This window comes from Serinus canaria, chromosome 1 (genome assembly GCF_022539315.1).
Source record: "Serinus canaria isolate serCan28SL12 chromosome 1, serCan2020, whole genome shotgun sequence".
Lineage (NCBI taxonomy): Eukaryota > Metazoa > Chordata > Aves > Passeriformes > Fringillidae > Serinus > Serinus canaria.
The window spans coordinates 33,481,042-33,503,219 of NC_066313.1; the positions used below are offsets into that span (position 1 = coordinate 33,481,042).

Here is a 22,178-nt window from a genome sequence, read left to right on the forward strand (position 1 = left end):
TATAGCTTTTCTGATGTATTAATGTGACTTTTGTAGGCAAGTCTGTGGTAATTTGTTTGCCTGCTAAGCAGTTGGTTGTGATTTGTGTGTTAAATTAATCCATCTAAAATGGGACTTTACAGAGAGAATGATGTGTAGAATGCATAGGGCAATATCAGGATCACCACTGTTGTGATGGCTTCTTTGTAAGCAGCTGGGTCTGTGACCACAGTTCAAATCCATTGGAATGACTTGGTGAGGCATCCAAGATCCATCTAGTTCTCTTTACCCAAGCAGAAATAACCTTACAGCATACTGAGGAGAGGCTGGAGTCAGTCAGTTCTGACCCTTGGGGAGCCTTGTCTTGTACCTTTGTGTCTCTGTCTTTGGCACACATACCAGTGTTACAAAAACAACAGCCTGAGGACTTGTGGTGCTGAGAGCATGATGCCTTAAAATTGCTGATATTTGAAGGCTTCTCGGTGATAAACTCATTTTAGAAAGGAGAATGGACATGGTGTCTCTTCACTCAATTTGATAATTGATGGCTGTGTGAGACTGTGCTGAGGAACCCTTCTCCTCAATCACAGTTTTGTCTAAGAACCAATGTAACAAGTACAAATTAATTTTTGTTTAACAACTTACTGAGCCTAGTCCTTCAGTCAGATTCTTTTGAACTAATACATGTCAGTTGTGTCACCCCTTCCAAAAGAAGCATTCTGATTACATTTCATAACTTCCTAGGTTTCACACCTATGTCAGTATCTCGTCATAAATTCACATGCAAGTCTTTGTGCTCTGAAATGCACCCACACTTCATATTGTGTGTACATAAAAGGAAGATGTGTTGAAGCTTCAAAGTGATGAAGTTTAAAAAGTAATGCAATTTGATCCTTTCTGGCTTTATCAGGGGTCTTCAATACCCTATTTTTTATTACAGACTGAAATTCTGAAGTATAGAAAATAGAAGCCCTGATTGAAAATGTGAACATTGGAATGAATATAAGTGTTTTTTTAAACCTAATGAAGTAGTTTTTAATCATAGGTCTATAACTTGCTTAGGAAGACATTGAGACGGGTTGAGGTTAACATCTTATTGTGACTCAGGTTGGTGTCTCAGAATAGTAACAGATGTCAGGAATGGTTAAGATGAGTTTGTTTTTCATGCCTGGCACCATAATACAATAGAACTTTTGGCTTCTGGTAAAGGAAAAAACAAAGTGCTTTTTACAGAGCCCCTTGGTACCAATTAAAAGTTATGCCGGTGTTTAGAGAAGAAGTAATGCTGATGTTTGTCTCTGAGGTGAATTACTTGGAATATGTGTTTTACTCATCAAGTAGTACAGGAGTACTTGGCAGCTCTTACTCTGTGATTTCATAGCATAATTTAAAATGGGAACTGTAAGCTATAAACCAGGAACAATAGCTCTTACTCAGTGAACAGGAAGACGGGGAAGTACTTGTTAAAGCTTGTCAGTGAAATTTTATTTTTATGCACTACTTATCTGTGGGGTCACAATGCAGACATCAGCTTCTCAAATTAATCAGGAAACAATTTCCTCACAACTTGCAGCCTCTTCCTTCAAGTGAGCAGTTAATACTAGTGACTCAAAAAACATCAATGATCACTACTCCCTCACTGAAAACGAGCATATCTCACTAGCTTTAATCATTAAAAGCTGTAATAGGCCACTGAGAGATTTCTGATAGACTGTCTAGATTAAAGAAAGTCTAAAGAACAAAACAGTAAGCAGAACTGCCTTGTGGCTGAAGTAGCAAGCCTTCCCAAGCCAGAGGTGCTTGAGAACTCCTGTTACCTCCATTAAATTTGGCTTGTACCATGAGATTCTACAAGTTGAAGCAGAGTCTTAGAGGTGGGGGGTTTTTTGGGGGGATTTTTTGGGGTGTTTTTTGTTTTTTGGTTGTGTTTTTTTTTTTTTTTTTTTTTTTTGTGGGGAGATTTGGAGAAAAGTGAAGTTCAAAATGAAATTTTATGCTAATGAGTTCTGTATCTATTTCTTCATCTGACTTTGAGACGATCAAGACCAGCCATCAGCATAAGAAGTTGAAGATCATGCAGATAATTTGTAGCATTTTGCCAAGTTGGTGAGAGACCAGAAGTCAAACTTGATTATTTAATTTTAAGCTTTCAGAAACCAAATGCCTTAATTTATTTCATACGCCTTGTAATATTTGGACTTTATATCTAAAGCTGTGAGGCTTATAAGAAATTTAGTGGGGGTAAACGAGGCTGTACTGGGCCATCTTACTAATATTCACAAAATGGTTAATTTCTTTGTTTTCCAGGTAAGTCAATTCAGAGAATTAAACATACACAGAAGAATGGGGATTGCATTTCTTTTAAGCACAGTCTGGAGATTCCCTTTGCCTGTGGTGTAATGGGATAATTTTTTTATTTTAAGTTTCTAGTTGCTGTCTCATATGCTTTTGTTCAGCTCTAGCATGCATGTAGTATGTTCTGATATTTGGTGCTGTTATAGTGCTGCTGTCAGGTGTGCTGTGCATGGTTGTTGTTTTAGTAGGGCTCTAAACACACACAAAGAACAAAACTTCTGATCTTTGTGGGCTGTTGCTTCTACCTTTGAATTGATGTAACAGCTTTTTCCATTATTCACATCTGCAGCCAAGACACAGAGCTTCTGTACAAGTTCACCCTTGTGTCAGGCTTGAAGCCAAAGTGGTTATGTGAAGATTAGCTGGAAAAGGTGCTTGTAGAGTGAAATTTGAAGTGTGTCTCTCTCCTGCAGAGGAGATGGCTCACTGAAAAGCCTGCCTGCATGGGATACCATGGAGCCATGATACTGTGTGATGTCCTTTCCTTCTGATTACCAGTATGGACACACTTGGTGTTTCAGGGAGTTGCAGAAGATATTTCCCTGAATGCTGCTGGTTTCCCCATCATCCTGTCTACCAACATCTTGCAGCCCTGCAAGCAGAAGTTGTTCTTTGGTGTTGCAAGTTTGCCAAAGTAGCAGTTGCTACGTGGTATTTTTGCTATTGCATCAGGGCTGTAGAAGTAATTGCTGCTTTCCTGCTTTGTTTTGTGAAATTTTCTTTCCTTCCACCTCAATGCTGATCAGAATTGGTGGCTACTAAATGCATGATCCACAGTGGCACGTGTAAAACACTTAGCCTTTTAATGCTGATAAATGGCCATCCCTGCACTGAGCTCTTGTCATTTAGTCTGTGCTCTGCCTAATTAGAAGATTATCTGGATAGATGGCAGGACAGTTTTCCTGTTTGCTGTCATTGTTCATCTCTACTTCCTTGGATCCTCTTTCATAGGATTAGCAATAGAAAATATAATACAAATAACAGTGGTTGAACTATGTATGGGAGAATGGTAAAGCAAATTTATTTGTAGTTGTGAAAACCTGGGAAATAAAACAGTTGTTACCTGGATTAAACCTTTTAAAAATGTTTAGCAAAGTAGACTGTTCTAGACCTTTTTGAGGGTAGGGGTAGAGCTGGTTTAAATACTGAATTTGACTAATAAAAATATTATCTTGGATCTGAAATGCTTTTATTCTCTGTGTCTTTATACAAAAAAAGAAAAATTGAGGAAGTCTTTCAAATGAGAGCTGTGTTCATCAGAGAGGATGAAACTTTGCAAATTCTCTAGCTTAAACAATTAGTCCTACACAGAACTTTAGGTCACTCATAAAAAAACCTGGAATGCTTTTATGCTGCTTAATCTCTGACATATTGATGTTTCACATCCAATTTTTTCCTCTCCTCTGAAGTTAATCCTCTGAATGTGATGGATTTGTAATTCAATCTGGAAGACACATGGAAAATATTAGTGGCCTTTGCCTGTTAGGGGTCTGAGGGGCCTTGCACAAGGGTAACTTTGTTCTTGCTGGTGTATTGCATCTTTGTGCTTTTTTCAGCCTTGAGAAATCATACCTTGTGGAGTAGGGCTCTGAGCTGGTTGTTCCCCATGCCTTGCCCCATCCCTTCTCCTGTGGAAGAATTTCACCATGAAAATAGTACCTTGAATGGAAGTATCATTGATGTGAACATTTGGGGTGTTTACTGCCATAGTTGCAGAGTTAAGTAGATGGTGGAGTCTGAGCAGCACAAGCCTTGTCATTGCTCTGAAAAGAACCAGGTGGCAGAGGAGTGGAGACTGGTTAAGGAGTGACAGCAGTAAAGCTGATTGAAGAGATTCCTGCCTTGGTCACTCATTCTCCCCCTTCTGCTGCAGATTTGTGGCTCTCAAGTCTGGAGCAGAAAATGTTGAGAGTGCCTGTGGTACTTCTCCTTCCAAATGGAGGAGTTTTAACAGAGAATAGCATTTTCACTGTCTGCTGGAGGATTTTAAAGCCTAAATGTGTTTAAGGACTTCATATTTACATGGTAAGCAGAATCTGGAGGTTGAATTGCAGCACTAAACTATTAATGGTTTGTGGAAGTTGAAATCAATTTGTTTGTGTTCTCATTAGCTGGTTGGGCTTCCGACATAAAAATAACCTTTCATCATGTACTGTTTGTTTCTAACAAGGGTTGACCTGAGTACCCTGGTGCTTTCCTACAGCATATCCTGTAGCTGTTTAAATTTTCTTTGGTTTTTTCAAGTGCCTGTCCAAACTGTGTGACTCAGGGCAGGGGTAGAGTTCCTGTCTGAAATTTTCCTTGTTCGTGTCTTTTAATCACTGAAGAGATAAATCAATGCTAAAAATCAGACTTCCTTAAACAGCACTGCAAGAGCAGGTGCTATGATTTCTGCATCATAAAAGAAGCTTCAGAAAGATACATGAAATGTAGAATCATAACCACATTTAGGCTGAAAAAATGTTTAAGATCATCAAGTCCATTTGTAATGTAACACTGCCAGGTTTATCACTAACCTATGTGCATTATCAAGGAAAAGGATTCACAAGGAATGAAGGATAGATTTTTCCTATTGCAAGAATCCTAATCCTGAATTTGCTTTGGGAGGTGTGTTTGGCTGGAAGTTCATTATAGTCAAGAAAAACTTTGTAACAGTTGCCCTAAACTATCTCAATAATTGAATAGAAATTGAAAACTAGAAATAGTCAAAAAGCATGTCTATTGTTATCCATATGGTTTGGTAAATTTGATGGATTAACAAATCAAATTAAATCTGGTGAGCAAAACCTCTGAATTATGGAGCTTGTGGAAAAGTACAATGACAGAGACAGTCTTGGCTTGGATGAGCATACTCTTTGCTGGGTGGAAAACTGGCTGGATGGCTAAGCCCAGAGAGTGGTGGTGAGTGGGGTTAAATCCAGCTGCTGGTCTTCTGGAGGGCAGGAAGGCCTAGCAGAGAGATCTGGACAGGCTGAATCCATTGTTTGAAGCCAGTTGTATAGGGTTCCACAAGGCAAAGTGCTCAGTCCTGCCCTTGGGTCACAGCAACTTCAGGCAGTTCTACCGGCTGGGGGAAGAATGGCTGGAAAGCTGCCCAGGGTAAAAGGATCTGGCACTGCTGGTTGACAGCAGCTGAACATGAGCCAGCAGTGCCCAGGTGACCAAGAAGGCCAATGGCATCCTGGGCTGGATCAGCACTGGTGTGGCCAGCAGGAGCAGGGCAGTGACCATCCCCCTGTACTCAGCACTGCTGAGGCCACAGCTCCAATCCTGTGCTCAGTTCTGAGCCCCTCACTGCAAGAAGGACATTGAGGGGCTGGAACATGTCCAGAGAAGGGCAATGGAGCTGGGGAAGGGTCTGGAGCACAAAACTCATGAGGGCTGGCTGAGGGAGCTGGGGTGTTTAGCCTGGCGAGAGGGAGGCTGAGGAAAGACTTCAATGTTCTCTACAATTTTGTGAAAGGAGATTGTAGGGAGATGGGTTTCTGTCTCTTAAGTAACATGCTGTAGAATGAGAAGAAATTGCCTCAAGTTACAACAGGGGAGGTTTAGGTTGGATAGGAGGAAATCTTCACTGAAAGGCTTGTCAGGCACTGCAACAAGATGTCCAGGGAAGTGGTGGAATTGCCATCTGTGGATGTGTTCAAAAGTGTGGCATTTTGGGGTGGGCTTGTCAGTGCTGGGTTAATGGTTGGACTCAGTCTTAAAGGTATTGTTTTAAGAACAGGTTAGAATAACAGAACAGCCTAAGCAGTTCTGTTATTCTAACCTATGATCCTATCTCTCTTAAATTTCTGGTGTTATTTACATTGAAGACTTTCCAGTCAGTAGGTTACACAGCCTGATGCAAAAAGGTGCAGTTTTCGTCTCCCTGCTCTTCCACAGAGCACTAAATGATTATGCATTTCAACAGAGGGGTGCAGATCTTCAATCTCTGCTGTTCCTTGCACAACCATCAGCCTTGAAAGCAAGGAAACACCTCATTTCTTGCATTTAAAATTAAAAATATGAAACAAAGCTAAGCTTGATTTTTCTTGTCTTTTTCCCCCTCCCTTTCCTGCACTGGGCAGGGACAAACAGAGAATCTTAGCAGGTACTGGTGGGATGAAACTTCAGTCCTGGCAGGCTCAACAAAATGTGACCCCCCACCCCCTCCTCCTTTGTGATACAGACATGGCAAGAAAGTCCCTGCCCTCAAGAACTTCAAATTTGAATGGAGGAAGCAATGGTTATAAGAGGAAACAAAACTAATAGGGCCATCTGACTGAACTGGAGCCCCCACAGCCCAACCAGGAGTAAAAGCAGGAATAGAAACACATCAGTGAAATCCCAAGGAGGCTAAGGTCTACACTGCTGTTCACACAGGAGGATATCCTCAGGCTATCCTGTATCTTCCTGTCCTCAGGAAATAATTCAGACAGGATGAGCCCTCAAAACAGCTCCATGGATATGCAGAGAGTAACCACAACTTAAAATCCCCCGGCTTCTCACCCATAAAATAACTGGCTTGATTTCACATGGAATATCCAATTGGGGAAAACAAAGCTATCACATAGAGGATTGAAATTCAAGGCATCACAGAAAGCCTTTCAGACACTCGCAGTCTTGCCAGAAACCCAAAACCATAAAACCATCAGGTGCTGATTTACCAGCTCAAATGGTATTAAATGCTTTTGTTTAAAAGCTGCCCTGTGAATTATAGCCTTTTTTTGGTAAAGGCTTGGCTGTACTGCCCTGTCTCTGTAGTCACTGATGACTTTAAGGTGCTGCTGAGAAGGAAGTGGGTTTTAGCCCACATGTCCTGTTTTGTCTTTGTACTCTACTCATTGCCTGAGTTCCTGAATACTTCCAGAAGTACATTAAGCAGACTAACATCTGTACAATAACTAACATCTGTTGAGCCTTTTTTGTCTCCTCCCCAGGGGAGATGTGTATCAGAGTGGCTTGTTTTATTTTAAATGGACTTTTAAAATAGCAAAAAAAGCACATTACAAAAACCACCTTGAGAGAAGTAATCTTTGAGAGGTTAACAAAAGCACATGGTACATGTGCACTTATAAGATAAAGACACAGAAAGGTGCTGTGTAGTTCAAAGGTGCTTTATAGTTCAAGCAGAAGGCATCAGGGTGGGGTTTGGCCATTCCTGCCAGTGTGAGTTTGTTCAGTAAACCGGTCTGGGGAAGGTGCCTCACCCTGAGTTGATCAGCTCACTTCTCTGTAGAAAGTTTCTCTGAGCTGAAGGATTAAAGCTGCTGACTTAAGCCTTCAGTCTGATGCTCTCATCATCCTCATGGGCTCAATGCCTTGTGCTGCCCACTGACATTTGTCCTCAGCTCAGGGAGTGCAGTTTTCTGCAGCTCTGCCTTGGGTAGTGCCTACAGTCTTGCATCAGAGCTGCCTACCTCACAAGCCATCTGCTGTAGATTTGCTTTTATTTTCCCCAAATGCTTTGTGAGTCTTTGGACTCAAAGATATGCAGGAAAGTACAAGGCTTTCTTAATTGAGCAATGTTCACAAAGGTTTTTGTATGTGGAACTGAAATTTAAGTGTTCGCTTTCCCATCCTGCCTGCCTCAGCTGACAAGAATTTCTCTTAAAAACTTACTCATAACTTATGAGTTTCAGTGCTGCTTTTTCTAATTTTACGCTTCCTCTTATTAGTATCAGAATGACTGTTCTTGTGTCAGTAGATCATAGTTTCGTCTATAAAACATTTCTGTTGCATCACTGATGATGATGATGATTGTGTTGTTATTTTTTATCAGACTTGCCACATAGTCCTGTTTACAGAGGTTTAGAACTTTGGGCTGAGTAACTGGTTTGCATTAATTCTAGAGCTATGCCATCGTCTCTTCAAACCTTCCCCAGAAAGCAGGGCCAATTTAAAAATTGGTTAAGATTGCTCAGGACCTTGTGCTTACTGCTGACATTCTGGACACGGTTGTAATTTTGAAAATTTTAATTGGAAAAACCACATATCTGCTGGTATACCATTACCATTGTTTTAACCAGCAGTTAAGGTATTTTAAATGTGTACGAAACAGATTTTTTTTTTTTCCTTTTTGCTGTTGTGGTCTGTTTGTAAAAGTCATTGCTTTTATCTTACTTCATTTGTGTAAGAGTGGGGAAAAAACCTTTCTGGTTCAACTTTTTAATGACATCTGCTTAAAGAAAAAAAGCCGGTTAATTTGTGTACTACAGTAGGCATCACACAGTTGCTGGGGTTCATGACCTGTTTGCATGCCTGTTCCATAAAGAATGGTGAGATAAAACAATTGTTTGAGACCCAGCAGCCCCTGTGCACAGCCCTGCACACTCGGGCTGCACACTTTGGCTACACAACAGCTCCATCTGCTGTTCCTCAAATGCAGCTTTCCCTGCGTGTCCAAATCTTTCACCTCACAATTTTACATTGATTCTTGGGCTTCTTCCCTCTGGCTTGACAAATTTTAACACAGTTTTTGCTCTTGTGAGAAGATACTCCTTGGGATACCACGACACTGTGTTTTGATGTTCAGGATTTAGAATTTCTTTGAATTTCTTGGCAATAGCCAGCATTTTTGACACTTTCTTCTCTGACTGCCTTACAAACATTAGGTTTTGTTTTGTTTTGAATTTTTTTTTTTTTTACTCATGTTGTATGTCTAACCCTTGCAAAGACAAGCTAGTACAAGGTATGAAGCCCCCTCATCTAGAACTGAAGGAGTTTTTTCTCTTCAGCTGAGTAATAGCTACTTTGATTTTTTTTTTTCCTGGAGAAGTCTGGATTTGTGTTGATTCTGCCTGGGATCTTACATATGTCCACGGTTGGATGTGCGGTGAGTGTGATGAACAGAGGCAATCTAGCTGTTGGGGGAGTATCAAATTTCTACAGACTGAGGGAGGAATAGGAAAGAATAACATGGCTGATGGCAGCAAGGGAGTGTACAGCATGTCAGAGTCAAGACAGAGGATCATTACTCTTTGATCAGCATGGTTACTAAAACCACCAAAAGAGAACTTAAATTCCTGTATTTTTCTCCCTCTTGGTTTTGAAAGACAGGCTCATTAGAGCATTGTAATTTTGCGGTTTGTTTTGGGGAAGTAGATTTGCAGATCACATCAGAGGAAAACTCCAGTAAATCTCTAAAGAAAACTAGCCACAATTTGGGAAAAGATGTGCATGTTGGAGTATTACTCTCCTAATTTTCTAGCTCCTGAAATAGTAAGATGGGCTTTAGAATCTGTTCTGTACAATACCCCACTGAATAAGCTCAGCCTGGTATCAAAAATTTTCTCTCTGGTTTTTGTTGTTTTTTTTTTTTTTTTTTTTTTTTTTTTTTTTTTGCTTGGGGGGTTTTTTGGGTGGGTTTTTTTTTTTTTTTTTTTTTTTTTTTTTTTTTTTTGTTGGTTGGTTTTTTTTTGTTTGTTTGGTTTTTGGTTTTGCTTTGTTTTTCCCTCTGCACTCTTTTTTGTCTGTTGCATGTAAAGTTGCCTGCACTGGTATATATCTTTGTAGTTAGGAAAATTGAATATTTTTTGGGGTGCAGTCCTCTAGCTGGCACTCTGGCTTTGGGCAGGAAGGATGCAGAATCAAATTCTAAATCTAAATATTTTATTTTAGATGATTCCATAAATGGCAAGCAGGACACATGGGCCTGTTTTTCCTATTTCTGGCAAATAGCCTAACAAGCAATTTTAAATAGAAAAATAATTTCTTCTATTTAGAAACAGACATGGAACAAAAGATGTGTTAGTTGTACTTTCTAACAGCGTTGGACTTTTTCAAACTATACTGTAGTTACTTTTTAGTTGTGCCTTAACTGATTGTTCTCTTTAATTGTCCCAAGGTCTTATGACCAGAGACTTTTTCAGTTGCTGACCTTGTTCTGCCTTTCTGCATTTAATTACTCTTAGCAGGTAAAACTAAAATTAATAACTGTGCAGGTGAGTTGTCAGTGTGAAACAAACCCATTGTGTGCTGTCAGTATAGCATCACCATGTACTTATGAGTAAGGAGCAAGTGGTCTCCTTGAGGAAAACTGTGAGAATACATAAAATAGCTTTATTTGGGTCTGGAAGCAGTCACTGAAGTTACTTATTGAAAGCAAAGATTTTGTCTCTTGTCTGCCCACACCATGCACAGACCTCCATCTGTTCCTGCTGTTGTAGCAGTGAGCTGCAGCACACACATCCTCCGCCTTGAGTCCAAGAGTGAGTAACCTCTGAGGGAGTTCAGAAAAGACATTTTGCAGCAGAATGTACATCTGAAATAAGTTTCTGTGCTCTCTTTGACCCAAAGCAAATAAAAGTACCTGGTGTGGAGTAGCTGGATCCTGCAGGTCAAGCATTAGGCTTTTCTGAGCTGCCTAAAGAATCCATCTAGGGGATGTGTTACTGTGATAACAGCAAGTGCTTGGGTTTGGGTGCCATCTGCTGCTCTTCAACTTTAACTTGCAGATGTTCCCAAAACAGGGAATGTGAAAGTTTGTTTCCTGTAGCAGCTGAGAGGTGTGGCAGAGTTTGGCTGTGGAGGCAGAGGGATGGGTGAGCAGAGATCCTCAAGCCAGCAGATGTCAGGCTGTTACCACCAGCGGGAACTATGACAGGAAAAGGTGAATTGATGCGCTGATCAAAGTCAAAATTGGGAAGCTACAGCTCATCTTCAGCTGATGAATAAAAAGAGTAAAGAATTGTGAATACATGGTAATTAAGTAGGATAGGTCTTCTGGAATAATTCTGTGGTTTGCTTTGATTTTATTTTTTTTTATATTTCATAGTAAAAGCCTGTATGGGTATTCCAGAATAAGATTATGCCTATCCAGGGAGTTACATGTAAAAGCAATTTACTTGTAAAAGCACAACTTTCCAGTGTGGATGAATTCTAGGGGAAGGGTTGAAGTGGGTAGTGAATACAAAGCAGTGTGAGTAAAAGCTGAAAAAATGACCTTAGAAATTGAATTTCTAATGAGAGAATAAGTCTTAATACTGTGGGGTTTGGATAAAGGGGTATGATGTATATAGGCTGGCAGTATTTGTAGAGCAGTGGTAAACAATAAAAACCCACTTTCTAACAAGAATCTGTTTAAATTTAATTCTTATGCCAGAATGAGAGAAACAGGAAGTGGGATTTTTGTTGGTTTTAGTTTTGGAGCTCTATTTTGTATAGTTTGCTGGGTTTTTTTAATAACTAGGCTAGTAAGGTTTTCGTGAGACTCAAAACATCCTGCTGTGGTGACTCTTTTTACTTATTGATACAGTTTTATTGCATGAGGTACTTTGTGACCTCTCAGCAGATTTGTCCAATTTGCTAAATTTATTTAGAATATCTGTTAAGCAGGATGCTATAAAAGGGGCATGGATTTTTTTTCTTAATGCCTGAAGATAACATTTCTCCTTCAGTATATACACTTGTAATTTTGACTATTTTTTCTCACAAAGAAGAAACAATTTGATGAATTAGGAATATAAATTAATGACATATTTGTTTATCTGTTAAGTAACTGTCAGCACTCCCAGTGTGCTCCAGGATCAGTTCTAGCTTTCTGACCATGTTGCTGATGCTTGTTCTTACAGATTGATCACTTTGGATTTGATGAAAATCGTACATTCCAGCAGAGGTACCTGGTAGCAGATCAGTTCTGGAAGAAGGACAATGGACCAATACTGTTTTATACAGGCAATGAAGGAGACATCGAGTGGTTCTGCAACAACACGGTAGGTGGGAAACAGTGGGATTACAGTCCTGCCTGCCAGTCATGGCATCCTGAAAAAGTGAGGAGGAGCAAGAAGACAGTCACAGAAGGTCGTTGAAGGATAAGTTTGTAATGATTGCTGTGATTGTTATAGGAGGAAGAGGAAGCTGAACAAAAGCACAGAAAAAGTTTAAGGGGGTGCAGGGTCCTATTTGAAGCCCAAAAAATAAAGAGATACACTTTTATTAAATTCCTGGAGCAGTGAAGAAAATTTCTAGAAGAAACACCGTTGTTACCCTGAGCTAACAGTTCAGAATTTTGGACCAAATTAATCTTATCCTAGTACTTTAGATTCCCCAAGTAAAATGGAAGGTTTTCATGTTTGGATTTTTGTTTCTCTATTAAGAAAAATATGAAGGGAACTGGAAATCAGAGCCAGATAATTCTTGTTCTCTACAGTACCTGTGGAAGTTTTTATATCCCTGACTGATACAAATGCAGAATGGAGCGTGTGGGTTTTTTCAGCCATTTCAATACAAAATCCAGTAATATGACAGGAGGTGGCATGTGCTGATCTCAAAGCCACCAAGAACTGCTTGCATGCTTTGTGCTGCCAGCTGATGATCTCTGTCTGCTTCTTCTCATAGCTGGTGGTAACAAACTCTTATCAACAAGTAATAACAAATTGTACTTATTTATTAGTTGAAAATAACTGTATTCCAATGCTCTAGACTACTGGTTATTGCCAAACAAATTTTGGGTTTTCTGTAATGTAGTCCTAGGTCAAATGCATGCTTTTCTCCTGTAGCATGTATTTCCTGTGTGTTAAGCTTGTGCCATAGGAGTTCTGATTCTGTTAATTTTCCTTTATGTAGTCACAAAACAAGGACACTTAATATTTCACAGCATTGAACTATACATACTGTCTTTGTGTATATCAGCTTCCCTGGGCTGATACCTGTTTTTTGTGTTTTCTTGCTTAAAGGATACCTTAAAACCAAATTGCACTCTGTCTTTCTAGTGGCATTTTGATAGTGATATCTTTCCAATAAAAAAATTAGAATACATTAGACTGAAACTAGAGACTTAAACAAGTTAAATCAATTATTTTCAGTGTCTGTTTTCCTCCAACCAGGGCTTTATGTGGGACGTGGCTGAAGAACTTAATGCCATGTTGGTATTTGCTGAACATAGATATTATGGAGAATCTTTGCCCTTTGGGAATGAATCTTTCAGTGTAAGTGTCATATTTTGTCTTCATAATAAAGGTATTCCCTACAAACATAGTTCTGCATATTTTAATTCTTGCCAGGGCATTGAGTGTTAACTTGAGTAATATATAACTCTTTTGTAACTATCAATTCTAGAGTAAAAAATAAAACCAAACTAGAAGGTTCTTTTTCATGCTTCAAGGGACACCTGCAAAGAATATTTAATTTGTTCTCAGGCACAGATATAGACTTGTGGTTTTAGCTGTACCCCTGATTTTAGCTGTAGCTGCTGTGGGGAATAGAAAGGCTTTTGCTGGAAATCACTTGTGCTGTCCATAACCTGCCTTCTTTCTCTCAGGATTCCAAACATCTCAATTACCTGACATCAGAACAAGCTCTGGCAGACTTTGCAGTACTTGTTGAGTACTTAAAGACAACTATTGCAGGAGCCAAGCACAGTCCAGTCATAGCTATTGGAGGATCTTATGGAGGAATGCTTGCAGCCTGGTTTAGGATGAAGTATCCCCATGTGGTGGTTGGGTGAGTGTGCTCCTCCTGCTTGAACAGAGCAGGCATTTGCTACTGCTGTGCTATAAATATTACTGCTCTGGGAGAAGTACCATATTTCAAGCTGGCTTGAATTTTTCAGTACTGGGAGAAGGATTCAAGTTACTTAGAATTTGGGAAGAGGTGCTGTTTGCCTAACAAAGACAACAGTCGGTCAGCAGGTACTGGATGGTGTATATTAGAGTTATCTGTTAGATTTGTGAAAACAACACTGACTTGGCACCTAATTTTTTAGGGTCTCCAGACATTAGGCAGGTCTTTAATCTCTTCAATACCCTAGTTACCCTCGTGGAAACAAGCTAGGGAGTGTATTTTCATGGACTGGACTTCTCTTCATTTGAGTTCACACAATGCCTAGTGAGAAAGACCTAACTGATAGATGAGAATGAAAAACAATAAAGTAATCAAGTCTGAATTTCTACCTTTTCTTTGCTGATATTGTTGTACCAGTGCCCAAGACTCATATCCTGCAGCAGCCTTTTGCATACCTACCTGTGGAATAATTTTGCAGCATTATGGTTGGTTCACCTAGAGCCCAGTGTCCAAGCTGAATTATAAATGCTGCCTAGATAGTGGCTACTGGAAGGGTATGGAAGTCCATTTTACAGGGGTTCAGGATCTTTTTTGTCCCTTTGCAGAGCTCTGGCTGCCTCTGCCCCAATCTGGCAGTTTGGTGATCTGGTTCCATGTGGCACATTTTTCAGCATTGTGACCAATGATTTCAAAAAGAGTGGCAAGGGCTGCTCAGAGAGCATCCGGAATTCCTGGAATGCTATTAACCACCTTTCCTCTACAGGTAAGACCTCACCAGTGCTTTTTCAAAGGATAGTAAAGATCAGGAGTGTGTTGTGACTTTCACCTGTGTATATATTGGGTTTTTTGAAACTCTGCTGCTAGTATTGAAAACTTCAATCTGGCACTACTTTTAAATGCCTGTTTTGTTGTGCCACAAACTTCTTTCAGGCCTGGTGGGATGCAGAATCCAGGTCCAAACACTCCAAAGGTCAGATAAGCACAGACTTAAAAACAGAACCTCAAGGCTAATATTCCTTCTGATAAAATAGGTCAGATAGTTATTACTATAAAAAAAGTACTTTGCCAACTGAGGCATTCAGGAAAAGAAAACAACTGCAGTCGCTATGAACTCAATGACAGGGATTCAGTTGGACTCGAGGATCTTTTCTAACCTAAGTGATTTTGTGGTTATACAACTACCTGAAAAGAGGTTACAGTGAGGTGCTGACTAAAATTTCATCTGCTGTGCTTGTATGTGTGTGGAATAATTTCACTAAATTAGTTAGGCTAAGCAAAAATGTTTTTTTAGTAGCAGCACAACTGATGTATGTGTTAATAGTACAATACATTAAATAATGTTTTATTCATTTATTTTTATTACAGATGCAGGTTTGCAGTGGCTTTCCAACACATTTCATTTGTGCAGCCCCTTAAAAACTCCTCAGGATGCTGCTGTATTGAAAAATTGGCTGAGTGAAACATGGGTAAACTTGGCTATGGTGGATTATCCCTATAAAGCTGACTTCTTGCAGCCTCTGCCAGCTTGGCCTATACAGGTAATTTAGAATCAATATCTTGTAGAATTGATTATTTGGTTTAATTAATTCTTTTGTCCTCTACTAGCTTCCACCTTTTCCTTTGTTTTCTCGGCTCCAAAGAAGCAATGTGCTGAGAAAAGACAACCGAGATACCTTGTGCATATCTTGGTTTGTTGCCTAACTGTCCCTTGTAAGTCTAACAGGTTATATCAACAGCCCAGGAGAAAAAAAGTGCCAGGGGTGACTGAGAAACCTCAGCTGCCCTGCAGAGCTGTTCTTGAGTAGCACAAATGCTGCACAAAAAGCACATGCAATTAGAGTTTCTGAAGTGAGACTTAGCTGACAGAGCTTGCAACTGAACAAGTTCTGAGCCCGTGTCCTTTTGGATGTGGGAAAACTAGTGAGAGAGAAAATGCGTATCTCCACAAATATGTTCCTTGGAGGGTCCCTTCTCAGAGCAGAACCTCTTTTTACACTTGCAAGGCTTTGCTTGTGCAGTTCTGTTTCTCCTTGGAGTGTTCTTATTCTTTTAAGACTCTGGCTGAATTTCCCTGCAGGACTTTGGGTTACAGTGTAAGGCAGGTAAGTATTTTAGACAGTAGTTAATTATAAAGCAAAATCTTTCCCAGAGCTGCCTGATGGAGGAGAAAGGGAAATTAATCTGTCCTATGTGGCTGTCTGCAAAGAGCAGGATAAACACCTTGAAAATTATTTTTGCTTGTAAACCTAACCCAGAAAAGGCCACTGCCCATCTGGACAATACTAATGTATGAAATCTGATTTATATAAGCTGTTAAGTTACTTTATTTTCTGAAACAGTGGCTCTGTTAGGACCCCGAGGGCAAGAAGACTTGATGATCTTGGAGGTCTTTTCCAATGTTAATGAGTAGCTGTATATATATATAAAAATATGTATGTGTGTATGTGTATACATACACATACACAGATTAAACAACATATATATATATATATATGTTGTTTAATCTGTGTATGTGTATATATATATATATATATATACACATACACACATACATATTTGTTTAATCTGTTCTCTCTTGTGAGCTACCTACTTCAAACTGCAGGGAACCCCAGTCAATACCTGGAGCTTCTCTGTTAGATATCTGTATGTGCTGTCTTTAATTACAGAGGTACTAAATACTATTTATTAAATATAATTTATTTTAAAGTATGGAAAATGGATTGAAAAATTTAGTGAGTGAAACATTAGGGTGGAACTGTTGGATTTTGAAAAAAATTTTAATCAGGAAGTAAAAAGTTTCCTGATACATAAATGATTCCTACATATATGTGTAGTGCATGCTACTATGAGGTTCCTCATAGTAGCATGCACTACACATATATGATACTGCATTTTGTCATAATCAGGGTATATAACTTCATAGACACTTTCTGGAAGTGGTCTGATTGTACTTGGAAAAGAAATGAATATCCTACCAGGTGTCATGTATTAATATTTAATTCCCGTAGATTGAGACGACTTCTTCTCTCTTCATTGCAGGAAGTCTGCAAGTTCTTGAAGGATCCCAGTCTTTCTGACAAATTGTTGCTGCAGAATGTTTTCCAGGCAGTGAATTTATATTACAATTATACAGGAGAGTCCTCATGCTTAGATGTGTCGCAGACTGCAACAAAGAGTCTGGGTGAAATGGGTTGGTACTACCAGGTATGCTCATTAATCTTTATAAACTGCAAGTCAGTGGTGGTTTTTTAATCTACAGCTGATGAGAATTGTCATTTAGCTGTCAAATATATTGTGCCAGAAGTATTGATGTGTACTGATGACAAACAGGACAAACAAACCAAGTGTGATTGTAGTGGGGAAGGCAAGGCAGAAATTCCCAGGAGGTTTAGATTGTATCTTCATTATCTAGCTACTTCCTGAGTTTCAGCTGTTCGCATAGACTGGAAAATAATGTACAGCAGACAGTTATAAGTTGTAGGGCAGTGAGTTGGATGAGGTCTAACAAGGCCAAGTGGTGGGTCCTGCACTTGAGTCACAACAACCCCAGGCAGGGCTAAAGGCTGAGAGCAGAGTGACTGTAAAGCTGCCTGGTGGAAAAGGCCTTGGGGGTGCTGGTCAGCAGCAGCTGAACATGAGCCAGAGTGTGCCGAGAAGGCCAGTGGCATCAGCACTGGTGTGGCCAGCAGGAGCAGGGCAGTGACCATCCCCCTGTACTGGGCACTGGTGAGGCCTCACCTCAAATCCTGTGTTCAGTTCAGGGCCCCTCACTACAAGAAGGACATTGAGGGGCTGGAGCATGTCCACAGAAGGGCAACGGAGCTGGGGGTCTGGAGCACAAGCCTGATGAGGAGTGGCTGAGGGAACTGAGATGTTTGGCCTGGAGAAAAGGAGGAGGCTGAAGAAAGACTTTAATGTTCTCTACAACTTTTTGAATGGAGATTGTAGGTAGGTGGGTTTCTGTCTCTTAGGTAACAAGCAATAGAATGAGAAGAAATGGACTCAGGCTGTACCAGGGCAGATGTAGGTTGAATATTAGGAAAAATGTCAAGCACTGAAACAGGCTACAAAGGGAAATGGTGGAGTCACCATCCTGGATTTTTTTAAAAGATACTATGCACTTAGGTACATGGTTTAGAGGTGGACTTTGCACTTTTTGGTTTATGGTTGAACTCAGTCTTACAAGGTCTTTTGCAACCTAAATGATTCTGTAGTAGTTAGGTAGTAATTACTGATCCAATGCTCTTTGAGCCTGCCTTTTTAAATACTGCAGTAACAGCTATTGGATGTTCTTCTCAGAATATACTTTATTGACCTGCTCTTTCTTTCAGGCTTGCACTGAGATGGTGATGCCCTTGTGCACAGATGGTGTCCATGACATGTTTGAGCCTCAGAAGTGGGACTTTGATGCACTTTCAGAAGAGTGTTACAGGATGTGGGGAGTGAGGCCTCGCCTCTCTTGGATTCTTTCTATGTATGGAGGAAAAAACATCAGTTCACACAGCAACATCATCTTCAGGTAAGCCCTTTTTCAACTGTAGAGTCCTCCACCAGTTGGAGTTTCCAGTGTAGAGAATCTGCTCCAAATAGCAAAGGGATAATAGCAAAGGGATCTGTCTCCAGCACTCCAGCCGAATAAATGATGGGCATGCTTTGTGTTGCTATTGGGAGTAAAATGGTCAGTCTGTAGTGGCCAAAGAAGCCAACTGTTCTATTGCTGCCTGTGTGACTCTAAAAGAAGCATCTGAGCTGGGATTCTGCCAAACATCTTCTTTCCATGTGGATTCCTTCTTACCTTGTGGCCAAATTCCAGGTTTCCCATGCTGGTGAATTCCTGTTTTTATGAACCCAAAGCCCTGTTGCTTTACACACAAAAGGAAAGTCTAAATGAATTCTAGCTATAACTCAGAATCATCATCACCAAAATTACTGCTCTGAGTGATAGCCTTGTGAAGGGGCTGGCACGGCATTCCTTTTTCCCTTTAATACAGAAAAGAGAGGGAAGTAACTTTGGGAGTTTTTCTATTACTGCCAACAGCTTTTTCTTTTAGTGACATTTAGGCAAGTTTCAACAAACTTGTGTAAGATCCAGATACAAAGATGTCTCTATTTTTGTAAGGAATACTGGTAATACAACAAAAGTTTGTCTGAAACATCTTTGTATGTGGACAAAAAGTGAAAGAAATGTTTCAGTCTAGCACAAAAAACTAGTCCATGCTGCTTGCTCTCTATTCAGCCTTCACTTCCCTGACTTTTAGCATTAAACTCTGCTGTCTTTAAAAGAAGGTTCATGTGGTTTTTACTTATGCTGTGAGGTGATCCAGGTGAATACTGTCTATCCATTTTACGTGGGTGGGAGGTATTCCACAAACCCATTGAGACCTCAGGAGTCCTGACTTGCTGTACCCATTGCCCACTGTGGGAAGCTCCTGGATATGTATTCCTCTGTGCTCTGGATAAAATTTTGCAAGGCCTTTTCATAATGCACCTTGCCACTTCTACAAAGCAAGCTCAGAATCAGTTTTTTGAATGTGGTAGACAGGTATGCATTTTAAAAGTAGAAAGTTCTCACTTGCATTGGGGATTATTTTCTGGATCGCAGCTGTTAGTGTCGGTCTGTTTGGCTGCAAAGGCCTTTTGCTTTCCTCTTGTTTGCCTCTTGCTGTTTCTGTCCCAGCAGGATATCTACTCTGGAGGGAGAAATCCCACCCTTTTTTGGAAAACTTTTTAATAAAAAAAATTTGTTGGTTTCACTTAGTTTCTGCGGAGTGTTGCTTATTTCCAAGGCTGCACTGCTCTGTACTGTAGAAATCTGCTTTGTAAGCGATAGACAAACAAACAAACCTAAATAAGGGTTTAAGAATTTATGCCAGCTGAAGGAGCTGGAAATGAGAAAAGCCTGAAAGCAACCAAATGAATGTTAAAGTAGTGCTGTACACACAAAGCTTTTGGATCTCAAGCTGGGATGTTTCTCTTCAAACAAATACATTGTCAACACTGTACATTTTATATAAGAGCCTTTTATCCTCAAACACTGCAGAGTGCTTTACAAAAAACATCCCAGTGTTTACCAGGGGATGTGGCTCCCTGTGGGGTGAAAAGGACTGTGTTTCAAGTGACAGGCAACTTGCACAACAGTGTAGAGCAGGAAGGGAAAAGTACTCCATCTAAAGAGAGCCACTGTAGGGTGGATTTATCCAGACGCAGTGGGATTTGGCCAGGGTGCTCAAACTGGTGCTGCTGCTTCTCCCTCTGTAGGCAGTACATCACTCTGCATAGTCACACTGTTGTTTGCACTGTGTGGGATTAATGCAGGGAATTCCATTGCCAGTCTGGTACCTTCCTGGAGTAATGTAGTGTGCAAGTGGTCACTTAAGCTGTGGGCAGGTGGTACTTGGCTCTTCTAGGCAGTACACCTTTATTAAAACTAGTCTGAGGAAATTGGGGGTTTCAGAACACTGTTTCCCCTTTCCTTTCCAGCAATTTCCCCTCCTCTTATGGGAACATGCTGTGTACTTGTTGTGGAAGTGTTGCACAGTGGTGGGAAGTGACATTTTAACAGTGTTCCTACGTGTGGTGGCAGAGAGCTTGTAGCAGTTGTGGTGTCTCATCATCAGTGTACTGTGGTATTCAGAATCAGCCCAGGTTATATCAGACAGTATGAAATTTGGTGTGCACAGTCTAAAAATGGGGGTTTTCAATCTCAGTGAATCACACCTAAGTTGTAGGCTTCTAAGTCATGGCACCCACATATCCAGTCCTGCACTAGCACAGGAGAGGCAGAAAGTGAAGGCTCAGTTTTAAGAGATTCTGATGCTCTGTGCAGAAGGGAGAATTGTTAGCACTGAAGGAAGGAATGGAGGCAGAGAAGAGAAGACAGAACAATGTGTTGCTGAAGAGAAAAGGTTAGAGAAAAAAGGTTACAGGAAACATGACAATTGTGGAGGGTGGTCATGTTAAAAAAGGATGCACAGACAGTGCTGCTACAATTGTGTAAAACTTCTGGGCAGGACAGGAGGGCTGAAGAAAATACAGGAAAGGGAACTCTGTGCTGTGGGATAAGCAGAACCCTATGGATGCTGTCAAGGAAGTATATGAATTGAAAACAGGACTAGCATGCTGATTTTTGCATTAGTTTTTTTTCTGAAGTCCTGCTTGCTTGGCCACTGCTAGCAAGAAATGGCTGACTTACTCTTTCTCTTCTTTTGCTTCTTTGGTTTATACTGGGAAATTCCTGTCCTGTGACATGGGCAACTGAGTACTTAAATGCTTGATTAGTTTTAACACATAAATAATTGAATCCAGTTGGAATGATCTTAATCTGCAAAAACTATAAAGATTTATGATTTTGTGGTGAGCCCTCCATCCCCCCTCCCTTCAAGTTTCACTTCTCAAACTGCATCAGTGCCTCTGGTGCCATCCTTTGGAAGGAGATGCAGAGGATGTAGCCAGAAGCTCACAGAAAAGCCTGTGGCATGCTTAGCTTCCACATGACTGGGACCAAAAGATCCAAGTTCATGTGCATCATGGGTCTCTCAGCAACTCATTCCCCTGTTGCCAAGGTGCTCTGCTGATTCAGGTGACCTTTTAAATCCAATGCCTTTGGCTTATTGGGCAGCTCTCAATGCTTTTTGTATTGCAGATACAAAATGTTTCTCTTATCCTAAGTCATATTTGGAATCACTGAAAGTAAGGAACTACAGAGACTCAAGTTACTTAGTTCTTTTGGTTTTTTTTCAGTGGTGAAAAAAGTAAAATAGTAGTTTAGACTCCAGGTTTTTACTTCTGGTTATTTCTAAAAAAGCTTTTTAAAAAATTCATTATTTTACTGTTACTTTCTGTTGCTACCATTGTGGTATTTTTCTAGCTGCATATCTCTGTGTCAAGGATATTTTAATTCCTTACCTTCCTCTAGAAATTTACCTTCTCATACTTCAGCCCATCTCTGACATTTCCTTTTGTGGGCAGGTCCGGTGTTTTAAGTGAAAAACCAATCCAGTTTTGTGTAGTTCCACAAGTATATGGATGTTGCTTTCTTTGTGCAGAAAGATGGGCCATGTGTGGGAAGGTCATTGCAGTAAAGGAAAATAAGATGTAGTAGGGGTTATTGGGTCAAGTGCAAAGCTAGGAATGAGAGATGGAAAGCTCTCTCCCAGCTGAGCCATTAGCCTGCTCCATGGACTATTATTTGGAGCCGTATCTATATTGTAAGGAATTTTTAAAATTGATCTAGGATGAGGGAGGAGGGGGAGTAAATGGTATTAAGTTGTCCTGTCACAGAGGAAGATTCAGTTTAGACAGTTTTTTAAGGGATATAATCTTCATTTTCATATGGTTGTTATTAAAGTCAGCGCACTAAC

At 40.2% G+C, this 22,178-nt stretch overlaps 1 protein-coding gene across 1 annotated transcript in view; it reads left to right on the plus strand.

The window, feature by feature from the left end:
* The window catches only part of PRCP (prolylcarboxypeptidase), a 29,758-nt gene that overhangs the window by 3,975 nt on the left and 3,605 nt on the right, over nt 1-22,178 (plus strand). The window contains exons 2-8 of the mRNA XM_009102733.4: nt 11,889-12,029; nt 13,143-13,244; nt 13,577-13,758; nt 14,424-14,581; nt 15,184-15,356; nt 16,858-17,022; nt 18,150-18,337. Of these exons, the coding sequence (XP_009100981.2) occupies nt 11,889-12,029; nt 13,143-13,244; nt 13,577-13,758; nt 14,424-14,581; nt 15,184-15,356; nt 16,858-17,022; nt 18,150-18,337 (1,109 nt within the window). The remainder of the gene's footprint in view (nt 1-11,888; nt 12,030-13,142; nt 13,245-13,576; nt 13,759-14,423; nt 14,582-15,183; nt 15,357-16,857; nt 17,023-18,149; nt 18,338-22,178) is intronic.